General features: G+C 51.2%; 1 protein-coding gene across 3 annotated transcripts in view; it reads right to left on the bottom strand.

Moving 5' to 3' along the window:
* CD6 (CD6 molecule) overlaps nucleotides 1-26,519 on the bottom strand; it is a 40,360-nt gene that overhangs the window by 7,971 nt on the left and 5,870 nt on the right. For 2 of the 3 annotated variants that reach the window (XM_046017849.1, XM_046017848.1), the window contains exons 2-5: nucleotides 3,753-3,821; nucleotides 2,782-3,132; nucleotides 2,037-2,348; nucleotides 1,003-1,305 (exon numbers count right to left, since the gene is read on the bottom strand). In XM_046017849.1, coding sequence (XP_045873805.1) covers nucleotides 1,003-1,305; nucleotides 2,037-2,348; nucleotides 2,782-3,132; nucleotides 3,753-3,821 — 1,035 coding nt within the window. The remainder of the gene's footprint in view (nucleotides 1-1,002; nucleotides 1,306-2,036; nucleotides 2,349-2,781; nucleotides 3,133-3,752; nucleotides 3,822-26,519) is intronic. The other variant, XM_046017850.1, reaches the window with a different exon arrangement.

The following is a 26,519-nucleotide window of genomic DNA, read 5'->3' on the forward strand; positions in this document are numbered from 1 at the left end:
CCCCAACAAAAAGGAAGATCTCGTGGATTAGATGCTGGGAAGTTTCTTTGGTTAGAATAAGAGGTAATAAAAAGAAGCAACTCTTCTTTCTGTAAAAACTCTGCTACAGACCACAGATGCCTTTTTCTGTGAAGTCTTGGGTTCGCTCTTCCCATTGGCTTTGGGAGCCGGGAAACTGACATGATGATCATTACCACAATCATTTAACAGGCAAGGGATGGAGCTTGCAAAGTCCCTTGGTAGACATTCCCTGATTTTCCCGCTCCCCTGCGGAGTGGCTAGGATCGGCGTCCACATACTCATGGCACGGAAGCCCCCCCTGGGTGAGCGGTACAGCAGGAGTTCACGGCCAGGTGCCTCAACTCCACAGGGACTTGAACGCCATGTTTCTCTGGGTCTTATGCTCGGGCTTTTTCACGTTTTAACATCTCTGAAACTGGGGAGATGGCGTCAATTGCTACAACCGAGGACATGCTGTGACTTTATTTTGGCAGCATTTTTGCCCTTTATGGTACATAAAATAATAATAGTGTGACATATCCATGCCCCCTTAGATCTGGTGAAATAGGGCAGGATCCAATTCGTAACGTGGACATGAAGCTTCGATGAGGGAAGAGGTATCAGGTACTCCCCAGGGCCTGCCATGTGATCAGGGCTCCAGACTCTTGTCCCCCAATATTATTTTCCTGTGCCCACCTACGATCACCAGCCCAGCCCTGGGACAGCAGCTGGTTTCATCTCCTGAGCCAATTCCAGTCAACAGGGACCACCGCTTAACATATGATAAAGCCTTAGTAAGTATCTGAGGGCTGAGTTGAGGTTCTGTGGGCAAGAATGTCCTGCTTGATTAGCCCTGTCTGCCTGCACGTGCTAAGTGCCGGCAGACAATGGTCCCTCTAATGCGGGCACTGTTGTCATTCCTGACCTAGTGCAAGTTCTTGGGCTTCCGATTCAAGTGCAAGTCTGGGGAGGGGGTGAGGCGGGGGCAGGGAAGAGGGGTACCTGAGCAGAGGACTTGGGCTGCGCTTGACTGGCTACAGAGGTTGGAGTTGTTGAACCGCCAGGAGCAGTCGGACAGGGTGGACTCATTCCCCGTGCACGAGTAGTACATTCTGCCCGGCAGGGAGTGGGGCTGCCCGATGGGGGTTCTGACCACGGTGCCACAGCCCAAGGCCTGGCAGAGCACGTGGGCCTCCTGTGAGTACCACTCACTGTTACACACTGTGCTCCAGACCCCACGGAACTGTACCTCCACCTGCCCCTCGCAGGGGTCGCGGCCCCCAGTCAGGCGCCAGGACTGGTGCTCTGCAGGGGAGAGGTGGGGCACGGGGGCAGAGTCAGGTCGGGGTCCTTTGGGCCCATCCCCCCACCAGACAGGACTCATGAATGCAAACACCCCCAGCCGGTCAGCCTCCGGATCCCGATCCCGAGTGCTTTCCCTCCTATGTCTACCTCCCCATCTAATCTGCTCTGCCCACTCTGGCCGGCATGGCAGGCCGGCTACTCAAACTGTGGGCCGCGGACCGGCAGCGTCAGCATGGCGTGAAATCTGTTGAGAAATGCAGTCTCAAGCTCTGCTCGGACCTCCTGCTGTCAGAATGCATCTTTACTGAGACCCCCACTCCCCATTCCTATGCACATCAAAGAGAAGTTCTCACTGGACCAACCAGAACTTCATGGCCTCCTCTGCACTGCCCACAGCCTCCTCAGGGGCCTCCCTGCCTCCGTCTCCCCATGTTGTTCTGAATCAGGTGACCAACTCGTACTGGGGAAGAGTCTCCCCTCTCATGTCATTTCCTCCAGGAGGTGGGCAGGCTCGTCCCTCCAACTCTGGATCCCCCGGTACCTCTAAACTCCACCCGGCTTCCTTTCCCAGGATGTTTATCCCTCTGTTTCCCGGATTGCGCTTGCCTGGGTCTTACCCTCCCTGGAGGACTGGACCTCACATCAGCAGGGGCCATCCCTCCCCACACCCAAGCCTTCTGTATGGGTTGGGGGCTGCCCGAGGTTCTGACCCCCACCCCCCTCTTCCTGACCTGAGCACACCACGCCAGCGTCCTCCTTGTGGCCGCAGTACCCGTCTCCTGGCAGGCCCGGGCAGTCCCACAGGTAGGTCTCTTCCCCTGAACAGTTCACCTGGTCCCGGTGGATGGGTCCTTGGCCAGGGGCGAAGTGTAAGCCGGGCACGGCCTGAATCGCCCAGCCGCAGTTGAGCTGCCTGCACACCACGTGGGAATCCTCCAGGTCCCACGTGTCGTCGCACACCGAGCCCCACTGGCCTTGCTCCAGCATCTCCACGCGGCCTGCGCACCGACTGCTGCCGCCCACCAACCGCAGGGCGCGGTTCTCTGCGGGAGGCGGGAAAGGGTTCGGGTTCGCGGGTGGTGGAGGAAGGGAGGGCTGGGAGGGTGGCGGCGGCTGTGAATCCAATGAGAGGATCGGTGGGTAGGACTGGGGAACCCTGTTAGGACTGGGGTCCTGCTGGGCAGAGGTGGGGAACTCCTCAGGACTAGGGACCTGGGGGCGGGGCTGGATACCCGCGGCTGGGCTGCCGGAGCCGGTGGGAGGGGCTAGTAACCTGGTGGGCGGGGCCTGAAGAGCAGGTTGGGACTGGAAAGTGACAAAGCTAAGGGACACTGCAGAACCTGTACATGGGAGGTAGGGGCAGAGATCGAGGTCCTATTTGAGAGAAGGTGCTGGACCAGTAAGGACCAGAGACCCACTAAGGATTGGGGACCCAAGTGTTGGCAGGGCAGTCCGCCGGTGGCGGTCCGCCGGTACCTGCGCAGGTGACCTTGGCTGGCATCCCGCTGCTGTTGCACGCATGTTCCACCACTTTGCACAGCTTCCAGTCGGGACTTCTGCACAGGACGGCGGGTGCCAGGGCCAGCGTGGAGTTTGGGGCCGCACTGGAGTTCCCCACACCTGGCCCAGGCAGCTTCTCCAGGAATGGCAAGGTGGGCTGGGTCGTTTCCCAGGCCCCTCCGCAGCCCAGTGCAAGACACACGGCTTCAGAGGCCAGGCTGTCCCAGAGCGCCCCGCACACGGGCTCCCAGGACAGCTCGAGCCAGACCTCCACGGTCCCGCTGCAGTGGCTGCTCCCGTTCACCAGGCGGACCCCAAGCCGCTGTCCTGGAGGTGTAGGATGCCAGCTGAGGCCTCCACCCATCGGGACAGCAGGTCTCAGGGATGGGGGTGGCATGCCCGGCTGCCAGGGGCTCCACTGCCTTATCTTGGACAATATCCCACTGGGCTCTAAACCTCAGCCTTCCAATCTGCAGAATGGGGCTGGGCTGGTTCATCCCTGAGCCCCCTTTCAGGCCTGAACCTGGTTCTCCTTAGAGTCAGGAGAAGGGTTCTAAGGGCAACTATAGTGGTACACAGCTTTGTACAGAGGAGGAGCTTAATAGACATCTGTTGAGTTAATCAAGGACCCACTTGATGGAACCCCGCCCCACCCCCACCAAGAGTCCTTTAGCTTGATCGCAACAAATCCCTTTAAAAGGCTCACTGAACCTTTTGCCCCTGCGTATGTGACACTTGATCAGTGGCCTTTCGAAAATGGTGGCTCTAAGCTCTCAGAGTGAATGGAACAGTGGCACTTTGGGCATTGATTCAGGAAGAAGTGTTGTCTGAAGTTAGGGAGCCTCCCTGATCCCTTCAAAGTCCATCTCCCTTTCCCATCCCCCAGGGCACCATCTGCTTGGTCTCTGAAAGTGGGCTGCGGACCCCCAGAAAGATTCTTTCCTCACCTGGCTCCAAGCGCTGGCTCTCTGCACGGCTGGTGTTGGGCTGGTCAGATGGTGCTGGAGATGGGTGACCTGAAAGCAACCAGCAGCAGGCGTGGTGGGTGAGCAAGCTCAGGGGTAGAGGGCACAGAGGCGCCTTGAAGGTCAAGGGCCACTTTCTAGAGCAGGAGCTACATGGGGATTTTGAAACACCACGGTCCTGGGCCTCGGGCAGAGTTGCCTCCATTCAGGGTAGGGAAATTCTCAAGCTCTGTTTTTTTTTGTTTTTTTTTTTAAAGATTTTTATTTATTTGACAGAGAGAAATCACAGAGAGGCAGGCAGAGAGAGAGGAAGGGAAGCAGGCTCTCCGCTGAGCAGAGAGCCCGATGCAGGACTCGATCCCAGGACCCTGAGATCATGACCTGAGCCGAAGGCAGCGGCTTAACCCACTGAGCCACCCAGGTGCCCTCAAGCTCTGTTTTTGTTGCCACATCTACTTTGTCTTTGGATTGTACGAATGCCCTCGGAGATCTGAGTGGAGGAACAACGGTGGGCTTTGGGGCCAGACCTACTTACTGGCTGAGTGACCATGGATGGGTTACCAATCTCTCTCGGCCAGAGTCCCAGTTTGTTGGCCACGACACCTAAGGAAGTTGTGTTTTGCTAAGAGAAGTCAACGTCTGTACTATACTTGACGTACAGAAGTTCCAAATAGGGGTTATCGTTAGGAGACAATATAGTTAGGAAAAACATTTCATTTGGGAAATTTGTTTGAGACACTCATACCAGACTTTAGGGCGATTGGTGCATCCTGGGGTGGGACCGTCCCACTGTACAGCACTTTCAGATACTGAAAAACTCACATTTGCTGAGGGCTGAACACATGCCAGTATGTATGTTTTTCACATTTATTATTCCGTTTCCCTTCAACCACGCCATTAGATAGGAACATTCACTTTTTACAAACGCAAAGCGAGGCCCAAAGACAGAAGACCATCTCCCATGCCAAGGGATGTCCCTTCGTCCCTCCGGAGCTGCTGTCTACATGGCCATGGTGCGCTGATTTTTTTGGACTTTGGTTTTGGTTTGGCTCAGCCAATGGGGAGCCACAGCGGACCTAGGAGGGAGGGAGGAGAGGGGAGTGGCGGTGCTCATTCCCCTGACTCCTTCTCTGTGAAGTCCCCCACTGAAGGTAGTGGCTCCTCGCCTGGACTCTCTCCTTCGGGTCTCACTGACCACTCCCTGCTCTCGCCTCCTTGGGCCCTGGGTGGCAAGAGCTCCTTGGCTTCCAGTTCCTGCGGACCTCACCCTTTGTAAATAAGCCCCTTCAAATGCTCCTATCTTGATCGCACCACCCATTTCCTCATGGGTCCCTGACAATCCACAGCCTGAGGCCACCCAGCTCAGCAAGAAGCAGAACGTGGGTCTGAACTGTCTTCAGGGGATCGGCTCCACACTGGGCAGGGACTGTCCAGAGCAGAAGCACAAAGAGGGGGCCGTGGCAGAGACCGTCGTGCTCCCAGAAGAGCTCCCCTCCACGCAGGGTCTCCTCTTAGGCTGGGCCATTGCTGTCTGGGAAGAAGGACGTGCACTCCCTGCCGGGTCGATGGAGGTAAGTGGTGGTGAGTGTCCTCCCCCTCTTTTTTCTCTGACGTGCCCCTATTTGAGGCCCTAATGCGACTGCACGAGGGCAGGGGATGCTGGCGCACCAGCATCTTGCATAAGAAGTGAACCTGTATTCCAGTTCAGATCTGGGTGCCCCCCCAAGCCCCCCAAAACTAAAAAAGAACCCCCAAAAGCCTAAAACCAGAAAGTGAACCTTTGTGAGGTAAGCCATAAAGATTTCAGCCTGTGCTTGTTACCCAAGCCCAGCCTGGCCTGGCTTGACAGATAGAAACCATAGGCTCTGGCAGCTGCTACTAGTCTCAGCCCCTCCCCCACCCCGAGCGGATACTCTGCGCTCACACCTGCCGGCTGGCGCGGCTCCCCTACAAGCATCCATCGGGGCCACTCCATCACTCAGACAGAAAGTAATCAGGCCTAGGATTGCCTGTCCTCACCAACGCCCTGCTTGGCTGCCCAGCCTGACCCCCTGGAGGGGACTCAGAATTCAGAGCACAGACTCCATGGCTAATGCAATATTCAGAGCAAGAATTCAGAGGCCCACGAATTAGGTTGGCAGAATCCCGGTTCCCACAGCAACGGCCCCAGAGCCCCAGAGTGGTTTTCAATCCACGCACGGGGTGGGGCACGGAGGAGACTGGGGTGCTGGCTGCAGTGTGTTTGCGTGCGCGTGTGTGTGTGGTTGTGGGGGGGCGTGTGAGTGGGTAACTGTGACCATTTGTGTGTGAGTGTCTCTGTGTGTCTGTGTGTGTGTGATCGTGTGTGTGTATGTGTGTGTGTGTGTGTGTGTGTGTGTGTGTGTAGAGGGCTCTCTGGGTCTGGGGAACCACTTTCTTATGGGTGAAAGCATACTCACCTTCTGCTAGACCACAGAACTCTAGAGAACAGGGCCCCAGGCTGAACCAGCCCTGTGTCCCCCCCCCCACCCCCACCCCCGTGCCCACCTCAGTGATTGTTGATTGACTGACTGTTGGAAGAGCCAGCAGGAACCATGAGCTGCAAGGACAGCTGTCATCAAAGCCGTTTATGCATACTCGGGGGTTTGTTTTCTGGGTCACAAGCATTTTCCTGTCCCCATCCCAAGAAGGGATCCTGGCATTTGTGTTCTCTGAGCCCTGTGCCTCAGAGCGGAATTTACCTTCCCCTCCCCTTCCATCCGAGCCTCTGTTCCCCGAGGGCCCAATGTAGGATGGGTGCTCCCCCAGGAGCCTTACTGCCTTTGCCTGCTTGCATACTTTACAGTTTTCTTTAGATCGATTCACTTTTTGATGCAGTAAATTTATTTGAAAGGGAACTTCTACCTTTTCCTGGGAGTTTGCTTTACAGAGTTAAGATACTTGAATATAAAAGCATTCATTGCAGGGGCATCTGGGTGGCTCAGTCAGTTAAGTATCCGATGCTTGGTTTCAGCTCAGGTCATAATCTCAGGGACGTGGCACCAAGCCCCATGTCGGGCTCTGCACTCAGCCCACAGTCTACTTGATAGTCTCTCTCTCCCCTCTGCCCCTCCCCCACAAATAAATAAAAAAATTATTTTAAGTGTTCATTGCTTTAAAAAAGCATCCATGGTTGTCAGATAATTAATCACTGGAAACAGACCGAGTGCTCATTCGTTGGGAAAATGGAATGAATTGTGGTCCATTTACAGCATGTCAGCTTCTGTAGCCTTTATAAAGAGTAAAATGGAGTTACACCAGTTGGAGGGATTCCCATGCTATGTTGAGGAATGGAGCAAGATATGGAGAAGAAAACGTAGTCTGTTACAACTTTTCTAAAGCAATGGTCGAAAAACCCCAACCAATGGAGCCACCAGGCACTCCTAAATATTTTTCTTACCACGCATTATTCAATACTAAGTTCATCCACTAAGTTCAGTTATCCTGTGTGCCCCCAGAAAATCATCTTGAGTTGTGCCCCCCATTCTGCAAAGGATAGGAAATGCAGGGGTGGGTGTCCACATGGGAGAAGAGAAAGCTTCCCCCCAGCCCAAGGGGGTGGCAGCTTTTCAGGCCACAGCCCCAAGCAGAATAGGACAGGACCTCGGTCTGGGTAGCCTGGGCAAGAGGCCAAGGGGACATGAAACGGAGGTGACTGAGGACGGGAAAAGTGAAGTCACATTGCCTGGAGCCTAAGAAAATGGGACACTCATCCTCTAGAGTCTCCCAGGCCCATGGGATTCCTGGAGGCTTTGAGAACTGGGGGACATGGAAAGGAAGGAGACATCAGCACTGAAGGAGAGGCTGAGGCCCTGCTGGCCGGCCCGGAAGCTCTCAGGTCCCGTCAGGGGCTCAGCCGAACACCACCCGGGGGTCCCGTACACCGCACCCAGCACGGCCATCCAGGGGTGCGAGAAACACTTGCCGGCCCCGCTCCGACAGACGTGCTGGGGAAAGCATAGGCCCATAATAAGTGCTTGCCGAGTGGCTGATGGGGGAAAGATGCTGCCGGGTTGCACTTGGGGGGCAAGGCAGGGTGGACAGGGCAGACTTACAGCCACGTGGAGGGAGGCCCCCACAGAGAGAACCAGCGTGCAGAGTGTGGCAAGCGTCCGCTGCCACAAAGCATGTTGTTTTCTTTTTAACATTTGTGTGGGGTGTCGTGAGCCGGTAAGTCAACAGCCCTAAGGACCGCAGCAACAAACAAAGCCCGTCTGAGCCAGCCGTTTCACTTCTGGGAACCTGTCCTCTAGAAATAACCGTGACGACTGCATAGAGATTAGAGTCCACATGTCAGAACTGGACTGTTCTAGATTCCTTTCTCCAGCTGGACCCCTTTCAAACCGTGTGACTCAGGCAGATCATTCAGTGTCTCCTAGGGTTGGGAACTCGCGCTGCAGATAGGGAACAATAGGATTCCCCACCGCAGATCATCAGAAACATGAAGTGAGATGACTCCCTGGACCTTCCTGCAGCCAAGACTTAGAGACACTGCACAGAAGACTGTCTTCCCTGTCATCTCTAATAGTAAAAACATTAAAAATCCCCCAAGCTGGAGACGACGGAATTATCTTAAAAGCATGTTGGGGATTGGTTAGGAAGATCCACATTAAAAATCTTTGCAAAAAAGTTCACAAAGAGGGACACCTGAGTGGCTCAGTCAGTTAAGCATCTGCCTTCGGCTCAGGTCATGATCCCAGGGTCCTAGAATCCAGTACCGCATGGGGCTCAACGGTGAGCCCGTTTCTCCCTCTCCTTCTGCCCCTCCCTTGCTTGTGTGCGCTTTCTCTGTCTCTCTCTCTGACAAATAAATACATAAAATCTTTAAAAACTATATTTGCAAAGAGTTTTTAATGATGTAGGGAATGCTATAAATATGAATATGCTCTCTCCTACAGCCCCTGCCCCCGCCCAGCCGGGTTTCAAGCTTCTGAAGATCTTTCAGGACCTAGAGGGAGCCGGAGTTCGGTCCCCCATTCTGCCCTCTCCTCGAACCCTGGGACCTTTTTCCCTCTGTGGCCCCGGCCACATACAAGTACAGTTCGTTTGGTGATGAACTGTTGATTCCCATCTATCCAGTTGGATTCTCAGGGCCACGGGGACAGGGACTGTTTCTAGTTTCTATTTTCACTCCCATATCCCTGGCACCTGGCACAGTGCCTTGCCCAGAAGAGATGCTTAAAGGATATAAATAAATGAAACCCAATCTCTACTACAGAAAAAAAAAAGCTTCAGAAAAATATAAACACTAGCAAGAAATATACCCATACAGTGAGTTTTGGAGTTCTCCTTTTGTTGCTCTAAATTTTTAACATCTACAACAAAATAAAAATTAAAAGTCTCCAAAGAAACAAATGGGCCTTTTTTCCTGGGGATACATGGCTATCCAGCAGCACCAATACAATGAGTTTTAAACCAACTGTCCCTGCATTCTGCTCCCCTGAGCCTGCGGAGAGGGCCTGGCGGATGGTTTGGCTTGCTCCTGGGGGTGAAATGAGGAGCTCAGGTGCTCAGTGGGCCAAAGTGTTTCCTCTCCTGTAAATGTCAGCGTTGCCGGGGGCAGAGTGGAGAGGTCATTGGGCTGAGCGTTAAGGAAGGGGGTCTCAGCTGGTTTCTATCATTAGCTTTCTGTGTGACCTTTGATCGGTCTTTTATACACCCCGGACCTGTTTTCTCACTTGCAAAACAACAGGCTGATAGTTTTCTGGTCTCTTCTAGTCCTTCCGTCCTTCTATTATAATTAGATAAAATATGTAATGAAATATGACATCTGTTGAGCGCTCACTGTATGCCCTCATAGGTGGTAGCCTTGTGCTTTATCCACTGTACTGGTTATTTGAATCCTCGCAACTACTCAGTGAAGTGGCATAGCGGAGAAAACTCCAACACAGAGAGGTTAAGTAAGTCACCCAAGGTCACCCAGCTGGTCAGTATTGGAGGCAAGACTAGAACCTGGGCAGTCTGGCTCTAGCATCCACTCTTTTAAACCATTATATTGTACAACTTCCAACATCTTATCGAGCTAGGTGGGAAATCTGTCCTCTACTCTCAGTCTATTAGTTCGGGGTGGGTTCATCATATGCAAAGAGTTTTTATGTATAAATGCAGCAGAGAAATAGAAATCTGGGGCACCTGGGTGGCTCAGTGAGTTAAAGCCTCTGCCTTTGGCTCAGGTCACGATCCCAGGGTCCTGGGATCGAGCCCCACATCGGGCTCTCTGCTCAGCAGGGAGCCTGCTTCCTCCTCTCTCTCTGCCTGCTTTTCTGCCTACTTGTGATCTCCCTCTGTCAAATAAATAAATAAAATCTTAAAAAAAGAAATAGAAATCTGGACACATTAGAGATCGTTTTGTCTGAAAGGGAGGCTTGTGTAGTGCTGGGCTGTCCAATATGGTGGAAATTTTCATTTTATTCAGTTCAATTCATTTAAATTGAATTTTAAAAACTGATGTTCAATCCAGTCATTGGAAAACGTCAATGAGATGTTTGAGCCACATAGACCTGCAAATCCACCTTTACCATAGTAAATTTTATGAAATCTAAATACAGATTAAGTCCTGCTGATGAAACTTTAGTGTCTGGATTGAGGTGGGCTTTAAGCACCAAGCATACACCGTGTTTCGAAGACTTGGTAAGAAGAAAAACCAATACCACAAAGAATGTAAAATAGCTCATTGATAACGTTTTATATTGACAGCATGCTGGAAAGATATTTTGGACATCTGGGTTAAATAAAATATATCATTATGTTAACTTCGTCCGTTGGCTTTTACTTTTTAAAATGTGATTCCAGGAAAATTTAAAATGACAAATGTGGCTCTTATCATATTTGCATCAGACAGCGTGGTGCGGTGGAGACCATGGGCCTTGACAGCTTAGCCATGAGCTGCCCACCCCCCCTTCCGCACCAGCTCTCCAACACGGGCTGGCTCCAGCCCCCTCGGAAGCCCCTGTTTCAATTTGGAGGAGAAAGGGACGATTAGAAGAGAACCAACCATTGAATATTTTTTCCTGTTTTGTCGAAGATTATTTGACCATAGAGTTGAAGGTCCATATCTGGGCTCTCCACTTTGTTCCACTGGTCTATGTGTCTGTTTTTATGCCAGTACCACGCTGTCTTGGTGATCACAGCTTTGTAGTAAAGCTTGAAATCGGGTAACATGATGCCGCCAGTTTTGTTTTTGTTTTTCAACATTTCCTTAGCAATTCGGGGTCTCTTCTGATTCCATACAAATTTTAGGATTATTTGCTCCAGCACTTTGAAAAATATCGGTGGAATTTTGATCGGAATGGCATTAAAAGTATAGATTGCTCTAGGCAGTATAGACATTTTAACAATGTTTATTCTTCCAATCCAAGAGCATAGAACAGTCTTCCATCTTTTTGTGTCTTCTTCAATTTCTTTCATGAGTGTTCTGTAGTTCCTCGAGTACAGGTCCTTTACTTCTTTGGTTAGGTTTATGCCCAGGTATCTTATGGTTCTTGGTGCTATAGTAAATGGAATCAATTCTCTAATTTCCCTTTCTGTATTTTCATTGTTAGTGTATAAGAAAGCCACTGATTTCTGTACATTGACTTTGTATCCTGCCACGTTACTGAATTGCTGTATGAGTTCTAGTAGTTTGGGGGTGGAGTCTTTGGGGTTTTCCATATAAAATATTCAATGGAAAAAAGACAGTCTCTTCAATAAATGGTGCTGGGAAAACTGGACAGCAATATGTAGAAGAATGAAACTCGACCATTCTCTTACACCGTACACAAAGATAAACTCGAAATGGATAAAAGACCTCAACGTGAGACAGGAATCTATCAGAATCCTAGAGGAGAACATAGGCAGTAACCTCTTCGATATCAGCCACAGCAACTTCTTTCAAGATATGTCTCCAAAGGCCAAGGAAACAAAAGCAAAAATGAACTTTTGGGACTTCATCAAGATCAAAAGCTTCTGCACAGCAAAGGAAACAGTCAACAAAACAAAGAGGCAACCCACGGAATGGGAGAAGATATTTGCAAATGACAGTATAGACAAAAGGTTGATATCCAGGATCTATAAAGAACTTCTCAAACTCAACACACACAAAACAGATAATCATATCGAAAAATGGGCCGAAGATATGAACAGACACTTCTCCAACGAAGACATACAAATGGCTATCAGACACATGAAAAAATGTTCATCATCACTAGCCATCAGGGAGATTCAAATTAAAACAACATTGAGATACCACCTAACACCAGTTAGAATGGCCAAAATTAGCAAGACAGGAAACAACGTGTGTTGGAGAGGATGTGGAGAAAGGGGAACCCTCTTACACTGTTGGTGGGAATGCAAGTTAGTGCAGCCACTTTGGAGAACAGTGTGGAGATTCCTGAAGAAATTAAAAATAGAGCTTCCCTATGACCCTGCAATCGCACTGCTGGGTATTTACCCCAAAGATACAGATGTAGTGAAAAGAAGGGCCATCTGTACCCCAATGTTTATTGCAGCAATGGCTACGGTCGCCAAACTGTGGAAAGAACCAAGATGCCCTTCAACGGATGAATGGATAAGGAAGATATGGTCCATATACACAATGGAGTATTATGCCTCCATCAGAAAGGACGAATACCCAACTTTTGTAGCAACATGGACGGGACTGGAAGAAATTATGCTGAGCAAAATAAGTCAAGCAGAGACAGTCAAGTATCATATGGTCTCACTTATTTGTGGAGCATAACAAATAACATGGAGGACATGGGGAGATGGAGAGGAGAGGGAGTTGAGGGAAACTGGAAGGGGAGATGAACCATGAGAGACTATGGACTCTGAAAAACAACCAGAGGGCTATGAAGGGGTGGTGGGGGTGGGGGGGTGGGGGGGTGGGAGGTTGAGGAACCAGGTGGTGGGTAATAGGGAGGGCACGTACTGCATGGAGCACTGGGTGTGATGCCAAAACAATGAACACTGTTATACTGTAAATAAACAAATAAAAATTAAAAAAAAAAAAAAAAGAAGAGAACCAACCACCAACAGAAGCAGGGCATTCGGGGGAGGTGTCCTGACAGGGAGGGGGCCGGGACCGTGTGCATGTTTTTCTTTCAAGAACTTTCCTTGAGGTTGTTAATGGGGGGTGATCCATAGAATTGAAAAGAAAAAGGAACAATGTATAATTCCATTAAAATTGGAAAGAAGTGTGGTGCAGACTCACACAAGTAACTTCGAACCTGATCCTGAACAGCCAGTGGGGTTCTATCTTTGAAGGAACTTGGAGGAGTTGTGACACCCAGCTGGGCTGAGTTTACTTTGTCCCAGAGACTGAGGCTGGCTGGGAGACTTGGCTGGACAGCATGGTCCTTGTTCACAGAGGTGACTGGTGTTGGGCAGCTGTGAGAAATGGACCAGGCTGCACCTGCTGGGAATCTCCAAGCCCAGGAAGGTTGGGGTGATCTCTCTCCCCTTGGAACCTGGAGGCAAGTTAGTGACTTGGTGTTTTGGCCCTAGGTTACTTTATTTGACAGTTTTTGTTGTTTTCATTCTTTTGTCTTCTACCTCGAAAAAGCTTGGGGACACAAAGGAAACTCAATGTGCATGCTATGAATGGGACATTCGTGTCCCCCCCAATCCATATATTGAAGCCCTGTTCCCCAGTGTGATGGGATTGGGGGGGGGCCTTTGGGAGGGAAGCAGGGTTGGGTTGCAGAGAAATCCAGCCTTTTTACCTTTCTTGGGTCGCCCTGCCACACGACAGAGGATATTCGCCTGCTGGCATCCTCCCTGCATGCCCAGGGTGGAATTTCCATCCCCTCCCCCACCAAATCCAAGGGGAGGTCAAGGGCAGCAGCAACTCATAACCTTCACCGAAAGAGAAGAGCTATCATAAGAATAACGCAACATAACCAGCTCCGGGGTCTGCCAGAGTTCTGGAACTAGCCTAGTCTCTCTTGCTCAAGAAAGCGAGGGAGTGTGAGTGACGTTAGGCTGGGAGCCGAGAAATGAGTCTGTGACTGACCTGCATTCAATGCCATGAACGCCCACGGACCATTCACCAAGTGTGTGACTAGGGCAGGTGCCGGGAAGATGTGTGAGGCCGGGAAGATTCTGGGAGTGGGAGGGTCCGTGGCCTTTCCCACGCACGAGGACACCTCTCCAGAAATTCTTTTTTTCATTATCCGGAATGCAGATTTGGGAGACAGACAGAATAGTGCCCCAAGCCCTCTCTGCTGATCACTGGCTGTGTGACTTTGGGAAGGTCCCTGAGCCCTGCCAGACTTCTGGCAGGTATGGTGCCGTGTATGGACAGGGGAAGGTATCTGGTCCTCAGATGCACATTCCATCCCAGGCATAAAGATGACTCCAAGGACCCTTCAGGCTTCTCCTCACCAGAGGGACTATTCCAGTTGCCCCAGAGACTGCATTCTTTCTTCCTTCCTCCCCCTATTTCTTAGGAACCTTCACAGAGCTGTCCCACACTCACATCTGGCGGCCCTCTGCCCTGGCTCTATAAGCATGGTCCCCGGTGGTCCTGGAGATGAGATGTGGCCTGCGGTTGCCATGGGAACAGGAGTTCCTCCAAAAGCAAAGGCTTCTGCGGTTCTGACCCCAAGGCTCGCTCAGGCTCCCATACCAGACTCTACCTTCTCTGCAGGTTCCAGACGGTGAGACGAGACACTGCTGAGAATAGAGAATCATGGGCAACTCAATATAAATCCCAAGGGAGGGGCGCCTGGGTGGCTCAGTGGGTTAAAGCCTCTGCCTTCGGCTCAGGTCATGATCCCAGCGTCCTGGGATGGAGCCCCGCATCGGGCTCCCTGCTCAGCGAGGAGCCTGCTTCTCTCTCTCTCTCTCTGCCTGCCTCTCTGCCTACTTGTGATCTCTATCAAATAAATAAATAAAATCTTTAAAAATAAATAAATAAATCCCAAGGGATAACAGAAAGATGGGGTTCCAAGAGAGACCAGTGGGCCAGAGACACTGACTTTTCACGGGCCCCATTTGCTTGATTCCCCATAGAATTCAGACCACTGAGTGCAGGAGGTAGGTGTCGAGCCCCTCCTCTAGAACTCTGATTCAGCAGTCTGGGGTGGGGTGCTTGAATCAAACTTGCCCGGGTTGGACACCCAGCTTCCTCCACGCTATGGGGATGTTGGGCAAATCTCATTACATGCCAGGCTTGCTTCACAGGTGCGAGACCCTCCCAGGACTGAAGTCCCATGACAAGAAAGACCCAACACCCAGCTCACAGTAAGTCTCCAAGATCTTGCTGAGTCAACGTGTACAAAAGTGTGTGTGCGATAGACTTGGGTGTGTGCACATACATGTAGTAGATGGATAAAGCAGATTACAAAGAAATTATACATGAAGATCATATCCTTAAAAATAGAATGAATAGTAACACGGCCAATAATACCTTAAAAAGTTGAAGACGGTCACACCTGGACCCCAAAACTATATCTTTCCGTATATATCCTAGAAAAACTTCTCTGGTGTGTTCACATGCAGACGTGCACATTGATTTTTACTGTGGCTCTGTTTGTACTGGAAGAAAATTAGAAGTAATCTAGCAGGGGTGCCTGGGTGGCTCAGTGGGTTAAGCCTCTGCCTTCGGCTCGGGTCATGATCTCAGGGTCCTGGGATCGAGCCCCGCATGGGGCTCTCTGCTCAGCGGGGAGCCTACTTCCTCCTGTCTCTCTGCCTGCCTCTCTACCTGCTTGTGATCTCTCAATCTCTTTCTGTCAAATAAATAAATAAAATCTTTGAAAAAAAAAAAGTCTGTCTTCGGCTCAGTCATGATCTCAGGGTCTTGGGCTCGAGCCCTGCATGGGGCTCCTCTCCTTGGTGGGGAGTCTGCTTCTCCCTCTCCTTCTGCCCACCCCCCCACCCCAGCTCATGCACTCTCTTTCTAAAATGAATTAAAAAATCTTAAAAAAAGAAAGTAATCTAACAGCCCACCAGCAGGAAATAATTAAAGATATTATATTCATAGACCGGATTGTTTAATTAAAAGCATGAACTAGCATTGTTCATTGTTTAATTAGCATTGTTTAAAAAGCATTGTTTAATTAAAAGCATGATCTGTATCCACTTGGATAGACCTTGGAAGCATAACATATAGTAAGTGCTCAACAAATCCCAGTTACCGTTATTTTTAATAGAAGTCTCTGTAGAGACTCACCTCCACCCACAGTTCTGGGATCGTGCCATGGCCAGACCTGCTCTGGGCTCTGCTGTGGGAAGCAGGGGGGGGTGTCGGGTGGTGGTGGTGAGGGAGCCCCAGGCTGGCCTGTAGCTAGGAGCCCAGCCAGGAGGCCCAGGTGCCAAGAGCTAGCTAAACCCCTATCTCTCTGGCGGCAAGAAGGGTCTTCAAGGAACCCAGAGGAGAGAGAGTCCAGAAAGTGACTGCTGGGGAGGCGACCTGTGGGCCAGGCCTTAATGGTCCAGGGGTGTCTCACGGGGGCAGGGGGAGTCGACCCGGCCCACAGTGACTGAGGATTTCCTCTGTGCCGTGTGTTTCACAGACATTGTTGTACAGAATCCTTGTGACAGCCCTGTGAAATCTCTGCCCAAGGTTCCAAAGCTGGGACTTGACAGACCCAGAATTCAAATCCAAGTTTGTTCCCCATATTCTCTCTTTCCCCTACTGCGGGCAGCCTCCCTGAGAGGAGGCAGAATGGCATTCTGGGTAGGATCTCCAGCACGAGCCTGGAGGCAGGGCAGGGACCAGTGTGCTAAGCTAGGGAGAAATTCAAGAATAAAATCCCCCAGAGCTCGGCCCCATGTGCAGGGGCAGGGCTAGGTTTCGGGGTTTCAGTGGAAGCCAAAACCCTGCTGGGCCACACAGGGTTTTCCAGGGGGCCTGTCCCCACCCACTGGCTCTCTGGAGGGACTCTGGTTCGAGTCTCTGAGAGCTGCTGGAGCAGCAGTTTCTGGGTGAATGAAGCTCAAGTGTGGGCACAGGATGAAAATCCCCCCGCTCTTAGGGGCGGGGCTAAGAACTTTCAGAGGTGGGCTAAAGCCCCCTAAGATAGGAGAACCTTAGACCCCAGAGCTGCTGGGAGTCATCAGCCTCCCTCTGAGGAAGGAACCAGGGTTTCCCAAGCAGGTGACTTCAGGCTGGGACCAGAGTATGATTTCAGGTCCAAGTCCAAGCCCACATTGTTAAACTGCCAGACATCACGGTCGCCCCATGTCCCCCTCCACAAGTCACATGCAAGGTGCTTTTTGAGGCAGCTCATAAGACCTCCCACATTTCTGCCTATCTTAACCCTTAATCAAGAATGTGCATTCATTCATTCCTTTATTCATTCTCACTCTCGGCCCAGCTCCGTGCCAAACCTCCCACTGTGGTGGGGGACACAGATGTTCTCACAGCTGATTATACTCAAGTATAATGGCGATCACAGGGGTCAGAGCAAAGGACTCTCGGAAAAGTAGAAGTGGGAAAAAATAACTTTGAGTCCAAAGAGGGGGACAGTTGGAAAGGGTCTTAGAGGATGAGTAGGAGTTTGCAGGAATGAGAAAGTGATGGAGACAGAGTTATCCAAGGCTTAGATGACCTGGGAGACCTAACCTGCCTCTTTCCAGAGGTGAGTGGGTCAGGAGAAGCAGCAGCGACCCTCCTCTCTCTCCACACCACTCGTTCTCCCTGCCAGTGGCCTAGCATCACGGGGCTTCCCCATCATTCTCTGCAAAGGTGCTCAAGTCCTGACTTTAATACAGGGAAGCCTCAGCCCCCTGCCCCATTGATGGCTAAGATCTCCAGTCAGTGCCTCTCTGCATGGTGTCATGGCTTTAGACTTCAATCCAGGATGAGTAGAGGACTGGCTGAATGTTTGATCAGTACCAAGGTATGATGGACCCTTGGAAAGTTTTGCAGAGGTTTGACCCAGGTGACCCAGGCTCAGGTCACCAGCACCCACTGCTTTGGGCTGAGGGTCTGGCTCAGCCAGCTCATCTCGTACCCACTCACTCCCAGCCGCACTCTGCCTTCCCAATCCATTCCTCTGGCTTGTGACTCTGTTTCCAACCTCCAGAGTCTTGGGGATCAGAGAAACCAAGAAGTCACCCCCATGGGGTTGGGGGGCAGCACGGCAAAATTGGAGGTGGGGGAGCTTTGGAGTCAGACTGATGTGTGTTCAAATCCCATCTCTTCCCCTTCATACCAGGATCTGGATTTCTTAACCTCTCTGAGCTCCGGTGGTCTTTCTCCACATAAATGGGGGTGGTAATATCACCTTCATGGAGCAGCCAAGAGAGTAGCAGAGAAAGGGGGCACAGGTTTGCAAGCACAATCCCTTACTGCCATTCAAAAGCCCCAGAGACCCTCAAAGTAAAAGTGTTTTCGTAACTGTTGGCGGCAACTCCTGATGCAAGGTACCCATAGTCTTTGTTTACTCCACGTGGTATGGAAAATCATACATTTTGCTGCAGAAATATTAACGTATTTGGTTCCAGTGGCTGATCAGGCTCTGGCTGTGAAATTACAAAGCAAACCAAAGGACACCGTGTCCCCTTTCTGAAATCCAAATATTGTAGATTCTGCGTTGTACCTGGCTGCGTGGATTCCAGAGAGAGAGGTGGAGGACCTGATGTGGTTCTCTGTTTCACAGTTACTGAAAGAGTAACTGTGCAGGTCAGTCCTCCAAATTTAAGGCCAGGAAATTTGCCCTAACTGCCCCCACCTCCTTACCTTTCCTAATGGAAACCCTCCTCCAAAAAGAAGTTTGTGTATAAATCAATAAGGAAAAGGCAAGCAATAGAAAAATGGGCAAACGGCCAGAAGAGGTGTTTCAGGGAAGGGGAAACACACAAGACCCATAAACTTGTAGAAAGTATCCAGCCTCACAGTCATCAGCCAAATGCAAAGTGAGGCCACAGGGAGATACGATCTTACACCCACTAGACTGTCTATAATTAAGAAGTGGGGTAACACTGAGTGTTAAGAATGGAGGTCAGCAGGGACTTTGAACATTGCTGGAGGAAGCAAAGTCGGGACAACCACTTAGTCGTGGCCCAGAAATGCCACCCCTGAGAGGCGTGCACGCACACACACACACACACACACGCACACACACACACACACACACACACACGCACACACACACACACACTGCTGGGTTGAATTATGGAGTGAGTTGTGTCTCACAAAAAAGATATGTGGGCATCCTGACCTCAATACCTAAGAATGTGACTTTATTTGGAGAGAGGTAATCAAGTTAAAATAAGGTCGTTAGGGTGGGCTCCAATCCGACAGGACTGGGGTCCTCATGAAAAGGGGAAATGTGGACACAGGCGTGTGCACCTAGGAAGAATGCCGTGTGAAGAAGAAGGCAGAGATCGGAATGGAGCTTCTACAAGCCAAGGGACTCAAGGAACACCAGCAAATCAGAAGCTAGCAGAGAGGCCAGAACAGACGCTCCCTCACAGTCCTGAGAAGGAACCAACCCAGCAGACGCCCTGATCTCGAACTCTCAGCCTCCAGAATTGAGACAATACCTTTCTGTTGCTCACACACCAATCTGTGGTACTGAGTTATTGTGGCTCTAGAAAACTGAGTCACCCACACTTGTAACAAAGGTTGCCTGCAAGAGGCAGGGGTTGGGGAGACCCCGTGAGAACTTCTAGAGAATTCTGGGAGGGAGAAGAGAGGAACTCGCAAGACGCATGCATGAACCCCTCCTTCACTTCAGATGGACAGACTCTGACCTCTCAAGCGCTGCCTGGGACTGTTTCATGGCTTATGCTGATGTGGCTGGACCCGAGACCGGACAGGTGGCTGGAAAGGGCCTGTGAGGCTCTACGGGGAGGATGTACAGTCCATCCAGAGTGTACGAACGGAGGCGCTGGCATTTGGGTGGACCCGTTCTCCCTCAGGAAGGTTCAGGAACTTGCCCCAGGCCAGTGAGAAGGTGCTGGCTCCTGGGATCAGACACTCGTCTGCCAGACCCCAGCGTCCACGTTATCACCGCCACCCTGACGGACATGGTTCGAGGCCAGCACCATGCCGGTCCGCACACCCTGCCCCCACCCTCAGGCTGACGGGACTGAACGCCCCCATCGCTCGGGGGACTTGCAAACTCCCGCCATCCAGAATGAGCCGCCGAGCTGTGCGAGATCTCTTTACAAGTGGTGTGGGAACGTTTTTACAATCAGGATGAGGGGTGTGGACGGCGGGTGTGAATTTGCAGCTGGAATCGGGTGGGAGCCACAAGGGGAGATGGTGGAATTAAGATCAGCCTTTATTAGGACCTTAGGGACATCCCTGCCCCTTTCGGGGGCCTCAGTTTCTCGAGGCTAAAATGGGCCAGCTGCGGGCTGCCTGCCGGAGCAGGAGGCAGCTCTCTGGCCTCTGCCTGCTCCTGGTTTGGGGGTCCTCCACGGACTACCCTTCCCTCTGTCACAACACTGCCTCCTCTGTCCCCACTGCCGCCGCCTGACCCGACCCTGCCACCAGCGCCTCGTTTCCCAAACCAGACAACTTAAGATGGGTTAACAAATAGCACTGAATCCCACGGCAAGCAGCTTCATCCTTTTGCAGCTCTCCAAGGCTTGGGGTTACAGGTCCGGGCTGGTGCGGCTCACCTTTGAACACCCAACACCCTGTGCAAGGGGAGAGTGGCCCAGGCTTGGGGAACAGGCTCTTCGACACCACCGTGTTTCCAGTATTTTGTTTATATGGACTTATTCTATTTACTGAAGTAATATTTGTTGGAGCAGTACAATGATGATAGAAGGTTTCTAGGCTTAAATAAACTGACTTAGGCTGAAATATGGAGTTGATCATAGACAAAGGTCGTTTAATAATTGTATATGCATAAAGGCGAATCAGATCACGTCCTTCGATACCTAAAACTCTCCAATAATTTCCCGTTTCCCAAGGGTTCATTCCAAGCCCCTATGTGCTCTGTGTCCGCCGACACCTGCAGCCTGTCCACCTCCATCCCCTCTGCTCTCCCTCACTCTCTGCAATCTCGTCCCACACGCCCATCAACCAACCGTTCCACTTCAGGGCCTCCAGCCTGTGCTCCCTCCACCTGGAAGGTCCTTCTCACCGATCTCTCCATCTCTCGGGGTTCCAGACTAATCTCATTACTCACATCTCTGCTCAAATGCCTCCCAGAAGCCTTATGGGGACCCCCATCCCACTCACTCTCGGTCTGCCTTGCTTTGTTTTATTTCCTTTGCTGCATATATCTCTCTGATATGATACTGTTGGTTTTTTTTTAAGATTTTATTTACTTATTTGACAGAGAGAGAGAGAGATCTCAAGTAGGCAGAGAGGCAGGCAGAGAGAGGGGGAAGCAGGCTCCCCGCTGAGCAGAGAGCCCGATACGGGGCTCAATCCCAGGACCCTGGGATCATGACCTGAGCTGAAGGCAGAGGCTTTAACCCACTGAGCCACCCAGGCGTCCCGATATGATACTGGTTTAAAACATGCTTGCTCATTTCTCTACTTTCCCTACTAGAATAGAAGCTCCTTGAAGTCTGAGGCTTTGTCCTGTATCTTTAGTGACTGAAAATGCTGCCCCACATGGAGCTGGAGCTCAACAAATCAATAGCAGCAATTGCAGGTGGGGAGAGAAGTGGCCCTGGGAGCAAAGAGGAGTGAACCAAGAGCCAGTGTCTGAGACTGGGCAAGATGGCGGCCACTAGAGGCTCGACCGGAGGGGCCTCATCAGCTCCAGCCTTCCAAACACTGAGCCAGTTGGCTCCTACCCCTGAATCAGCAAAGCAAGCCAGTCAGTGACTAAACTTGTATTAGGAGTGATGGAGATCTAACATCACCATCCAGAAATGATGGTGATAATAACCAGCTCAGGCCAGAATCACCGATCATGTTACAACTAGTGGGTAAAAGTTTGCAGGGGGGCTAAAATTTTTACATAGTCTCAAAGAATGTGCCCACAAGATACACATGCGTTACAAAGGAGAACAGAGTCACTTGACCTAGCAGACATCTCCTTAGCCAAGCACTCAAAATTAGAACACCACGATGGGACAAGCTGATTCGGCATGCCTCTTGATAGAGCGCACTGAGAAGAACACTGAGCACGTCTGTGCTATTCCTGCCACAGGAGGCATGACTAATCCTGAGGAACCATCAAACCAAATATGACTAGGGATACCACACGGATTAACTGGACTATTGGGACGCCTGGGTGGCTCAGTCATTAAGTGTCTGCCTTTGGTTCAGATCATGATCCCAGGGTGCTGGGATCCAGCCCTGTGTTTGGCTCCCTGCTCAGCAGGGAGTCTGCTCCTCCCTCTGCTTCCCCACCCCCTGACCCCACGTACTCTTTCTCAAATAAATGGATAAAATTTAAAAAAAAAAAGGAGTAACTGGTCTATACTCTTTAGAAGGATCAATGTCATGAAAGAGAAAGAAAATCTGAGAAAATGGTCTAGGTTAAAGGAAAATAAAGAGAGACAAGAATAAAGCATGGTACACCAACTAGAATTTTCTTTTGCCTCAATGGTCATTATTGGGACAATTGGAAAAATCTGAAAAGGTCTGTGGATTATCTACTAATGTTGTATTGATGTCAACTACCCCATTTTGACATGTGTATTGCAGTTAGATGAGAGACTGTCCTTTTTTTTTAAAAAAAAAAAAAAGACAGATGGAAGTATTTAGGAGAAAGGGGCCTTATGTCTAAAACCTACTCCCAAGGAATTCAGGCCAAGAGTAAGAGACAGACAGACCCAAAAAACGGGTAGGCTGAGAAAATGTAAAGCAATTGTGGTAAAATGTTAACAGTTGGGGAATCTGAGTGACGAGCATATGGAACTTGCAACTTCTCAGCCGGTCTGAAATTATTTTAAAATAAAATGTTGGGGAGAAAAAAAAAAAAACCTGAGAGAAAAAGAAGACAGAGGCTGAGGACGGGTTGCCATCGAGGTGTGCAGGAAGAGTGGGTGTAGGAAGCCAGCTCCTCGCCTCACCAAGCTGACATCTCAGAGCCCAGGTCACCTATACTCACCTCAGACCATGGTGGACCACAGCCCGAGGCAGCAAGAACATAGCACAGCACCACCCCTCCCCCTCCAAAACAGCCCCTGCCCACCAGGCTGCCCACCCCAGCTCTGGCTCTCTGACCTTGGGTGAGTCATCCCCACCCCCCCCACCCGCACTCTGCACCTCGGTTTTCTCCTTTGACAAAGAGGAGTCAATGACTGGCAGCCCTCTGGGGTTTCTTCCAACCCAGATACTGTCATGATATTTCTAGCATCCTGTCTGGAGAGTGTGGCACATTTCTCTAAGGAGTTTACTTCGTTTGGAGAGTGCCTTTACTTTAATGCAGCCGATGGAAGGAGGGAAAGTGAATCTCTGGGCGCAGAGCGGGGGATGGACTTCCTCCCCGTCCGGGTCATGGTTTCCCACCTCTGCCCCCCCACCCAGCCCAGCTCCCCCGTGCACTTCTCCCAGGCAAGGCAAGCACGCTACCAAAACTCATACTAAAGCGTGGATAAAATCCTTTCCCTAAGCTCCATTTAGAAAGAGGCAGTGGGGTGGTGGGAGGATGGGCCGTGACCAGAACGTGACTCTGGTCCCACTTCTGACATGGCAGGAGCTCTCTGAGCACCAGTTAGTGCTTCTATAAAATGTGCTTCTATAAAGGCCAAAGCTGTGCTGGGCTTTGTGCAGAGCTGTGAGGACAGAGTGACTTCTCTGTGTCCTCCCTCGCTCAGGGCTCCGCAGGTGACTTCCATATTAGAAGTGGGGTGCTCAGGTGAGATCCCCAAGACCTGTGTAAGCTCCTTGCCCACACAGCCTGTGGCCCCCAGCAGAGGCGCCCTGGGCATCTGCCAGGACTGCCGGGAGAGCCCAGCCCAACTCGGCCATGATGGAGTGGTGGGGGGAAGCCTGGAACACAGGGTGGACCTCCTAATGTGCCCCACCACCTCCTAACACAGGTAGAGGCCAGGGAAAAGCCAGGGGGTCACTTTCCTACAATGGGATCCCAGTCTGTGTCTCCCCAGGGCTCTCACAGCCCCTCCATGCTGCCTCCACGCTGCCTTCCTGCTGAGGCCGGCCTCTCGGAGTCTCCCTTGGCGGCCATTTTCTGGCAGAAGGCAGTCAGGCCACAGAAATCTACAAAATGGTGGGCGGAAACTGGGGCTTCCCTCTCGTCTTTCTCTGCTGTCCCCGTGAGCTCTTGCCGTGGCCCCAAGCCCAGCAGCAGTTATGGCCATGGGGCTTTTCAATACCCCTAAGGAGCCACAGATTTCCCCCCAAATTACCTCATAGCCAATGTCTCATGGAGCCTCATCTCAGACCTGGGTTCTGGAGGTTTCCATCAACCCTGTTTCACAGCTGGGGAAACTGAGGTTCAGAGAGGCTGTTCATCCAGGAAGTGATTTCTGACTCAAGAGTAGCTTCAAGGTTTTTTTGTTTGTTTGTTTGTTTTTATCCCGGTTCCATGACAGCCCAGCGGGCGGTGGATGAGATGAAAGCCTCCAGAGAATGCAGAGAACTTTCCTGAGAAATCTTAAGGTGGATGGGGTCCGTGGCCCAAACTCTGCCTATTTTCCAGGGTTGGGAAAGAACATGGATTAGGAGTCATAAGGTCCGGTTAACCATCTACCAGCTGGGCATCTATTAGCTGTGTGATCTCGGAAGAGTCACTTCACCTCTCTGGGCCACCGTGACTCCCTCAGTAAAATGGAGGTAACGACTCACATGTCATAGGGCTGCATGAAGAGATACTTACGAATTTACAGAGTGTGGCCCAGGAGGCCGTTACGCCTATAATCGCCCAGCAAACTTCTTGAGATGTATAGTTTATGTGTGTGATTTCTGTGTGCCGGTCACTGTGCTTGGCATTCTCATGAGTATTAGCTCTTCAAAGCCTCCTCACACAGCAGTGCGGGTGAGTCAGGAGGAAGAAGACGGGCCCTACGGGACCAGCGGGGCGGGCTGGCCAACCCCTCCCTGCAGTCAGCCCTTTACACTTTGCCTTGCCTGTTGGACCTCCAGGCTCCTACTCAAATCAGCCCTTCTGCCTGGAATGCTTTTCTCCCCTCTTGAACTTGACTCACAAGAAACTGCAAAACAGCACAGAGAAGGCCCATGGACCTACTGGCTGACCTCACCTGATAGTGACATATTAGGGAACTAACTAGGGTAAATGACAAAAACCAGGAAGTTCGTATTGATGCAACACAACTAACCGACATACATTCACTCAGACCCCAGCAGTTTCTGCGTGCTCTCATTTCCAACTGCCTTTGTGCCGTCCTTCTCTATCTGTCTAGCCCTCTGAGACATCCGTGTTCCCTGTCTGGGAAGTCACCCTGTGTCTCCAGGAGGCCTGAGCTCTCCCTCCTCGAACTCCCAGCTCCTGAGGGCAGTGTAGCCCTGTGATGGAGAATGTGGGTTTTGGAGACCTACAGACCTGGATTTAAACTCCACATCAGCCACCAGCCTGGGACAAAATACATAAACTTCTGAGCCTTAGTTGACCCACCTGTAAAATGGGGTGATTGCCCCAATGTCAGGGCGGGACGGGCTCAGCGTAGCTGCTGCTCAGAGAATGGAGAGTGCCCTGCAGTGGCTGGCGCTTATAGCTGTCATGGGATTGTACCTGTCGCTGCACCTATCCCAGGCTGACCCTTGGGAGTTTTATCGTCTTCCTCATGACACTTCAAGTGTTCAAGGGCAAACCTTCGTATCTCACATCTCACTGCCGTATTGGCCCTGGCATACAGCAGGTGCTCAATAAATGGACCTAGATGGAGCTTCCTGCCGGGCAGGTTTTCCCGGGGCTCATGGAGCCTCTCTAGCTATGATCTCATTCCTTTCTGGCCCAGATAGGCAGGGTAGGTGCCCAGCAGACCCCGTGAGGGCTGGGCCTTGATAAGAACAGCCCCATTTGACCCCATTTGTCCCCAAGAAGCCTTCCAGGGGACCTCAGAGCCCCCACTGGCTGCAAGTGGGGGGGCCGTAGTAGCTGGGGGAGATGCCTCATATTTGCATGGAACCCTAAGGGCAGCCAGCCCCGCAACAGGCCAGGCCACTCCTCGCTAGGAAAGACTCAGAGCTGCTAGTCGGGACACGTAAGCTGAGGTCCTGACACTTACTAGCTACAGACTTTTGGGCCAGTCTCTCAGCCCTGAGAGCCCCTCCTTTCCTCATCTATACATGGGGTTCTGATGTGGGTAAATGAACTTGCCGTGCAAACTGCGTGTTAACCACTAAGTCCTGTATTCACATACGCAAGAGCCTTTTCCTTGCTCTGTAGCATTTATAAGCTAACATTTTAAAGCCCTGCTATGGTTGGGCACTTTCCGACACATTATCTAAATTAACTTTCACACCATGGTGAGGAGCAGAGGGAGAGGGAGAAGCAGACTCCGCATTGAGCAGGGAGCCCCACACAGGGCTTGATCCCAGGACCCTGAGATCATGACCCAAGCTGAAGGCGGATTTTAACTAATTGAGCCCCCAGGTGCTCCGAGGTGTGTGTTTTTATCTGCAGCAGGCAGGCAGACAGAAGCTAAAAATCACCCCTGGGTCACACAGAGCTGGGACTGAGAACCCAAATCTGATGGATGCCAGGGTCCCTGACTCTACGTGGCAAATGCAGGCTGGGGTTACCATGTTGCGCCAAAACGGGCTGGTTCCTTCCTTCCTTCCTCTCTTCCTCCCTCCCTCCCTTCCTTCCTTCCTTCCTTCCTTCATTTTTAAAAAGGTTTTATTTATTTGAGAGAGAGAGAATGAGCAGAGGGGAGTGGCAGAGGGAGGGAGAGAGAGAG

The sequence above is a fragment of the Meles meles genome, chromosome 8, assembly GCF_922984935.1.
Source record: "Meles meles chromosome 8, mMelMel3.1 paternal haplotype, whole genome shotgun sequence".
Lineage (NCBI taxonomy): Eukaryota > Metazoa > Chordata > Mammalia > Carnivora > Mustelidae > Meles > Meles meles.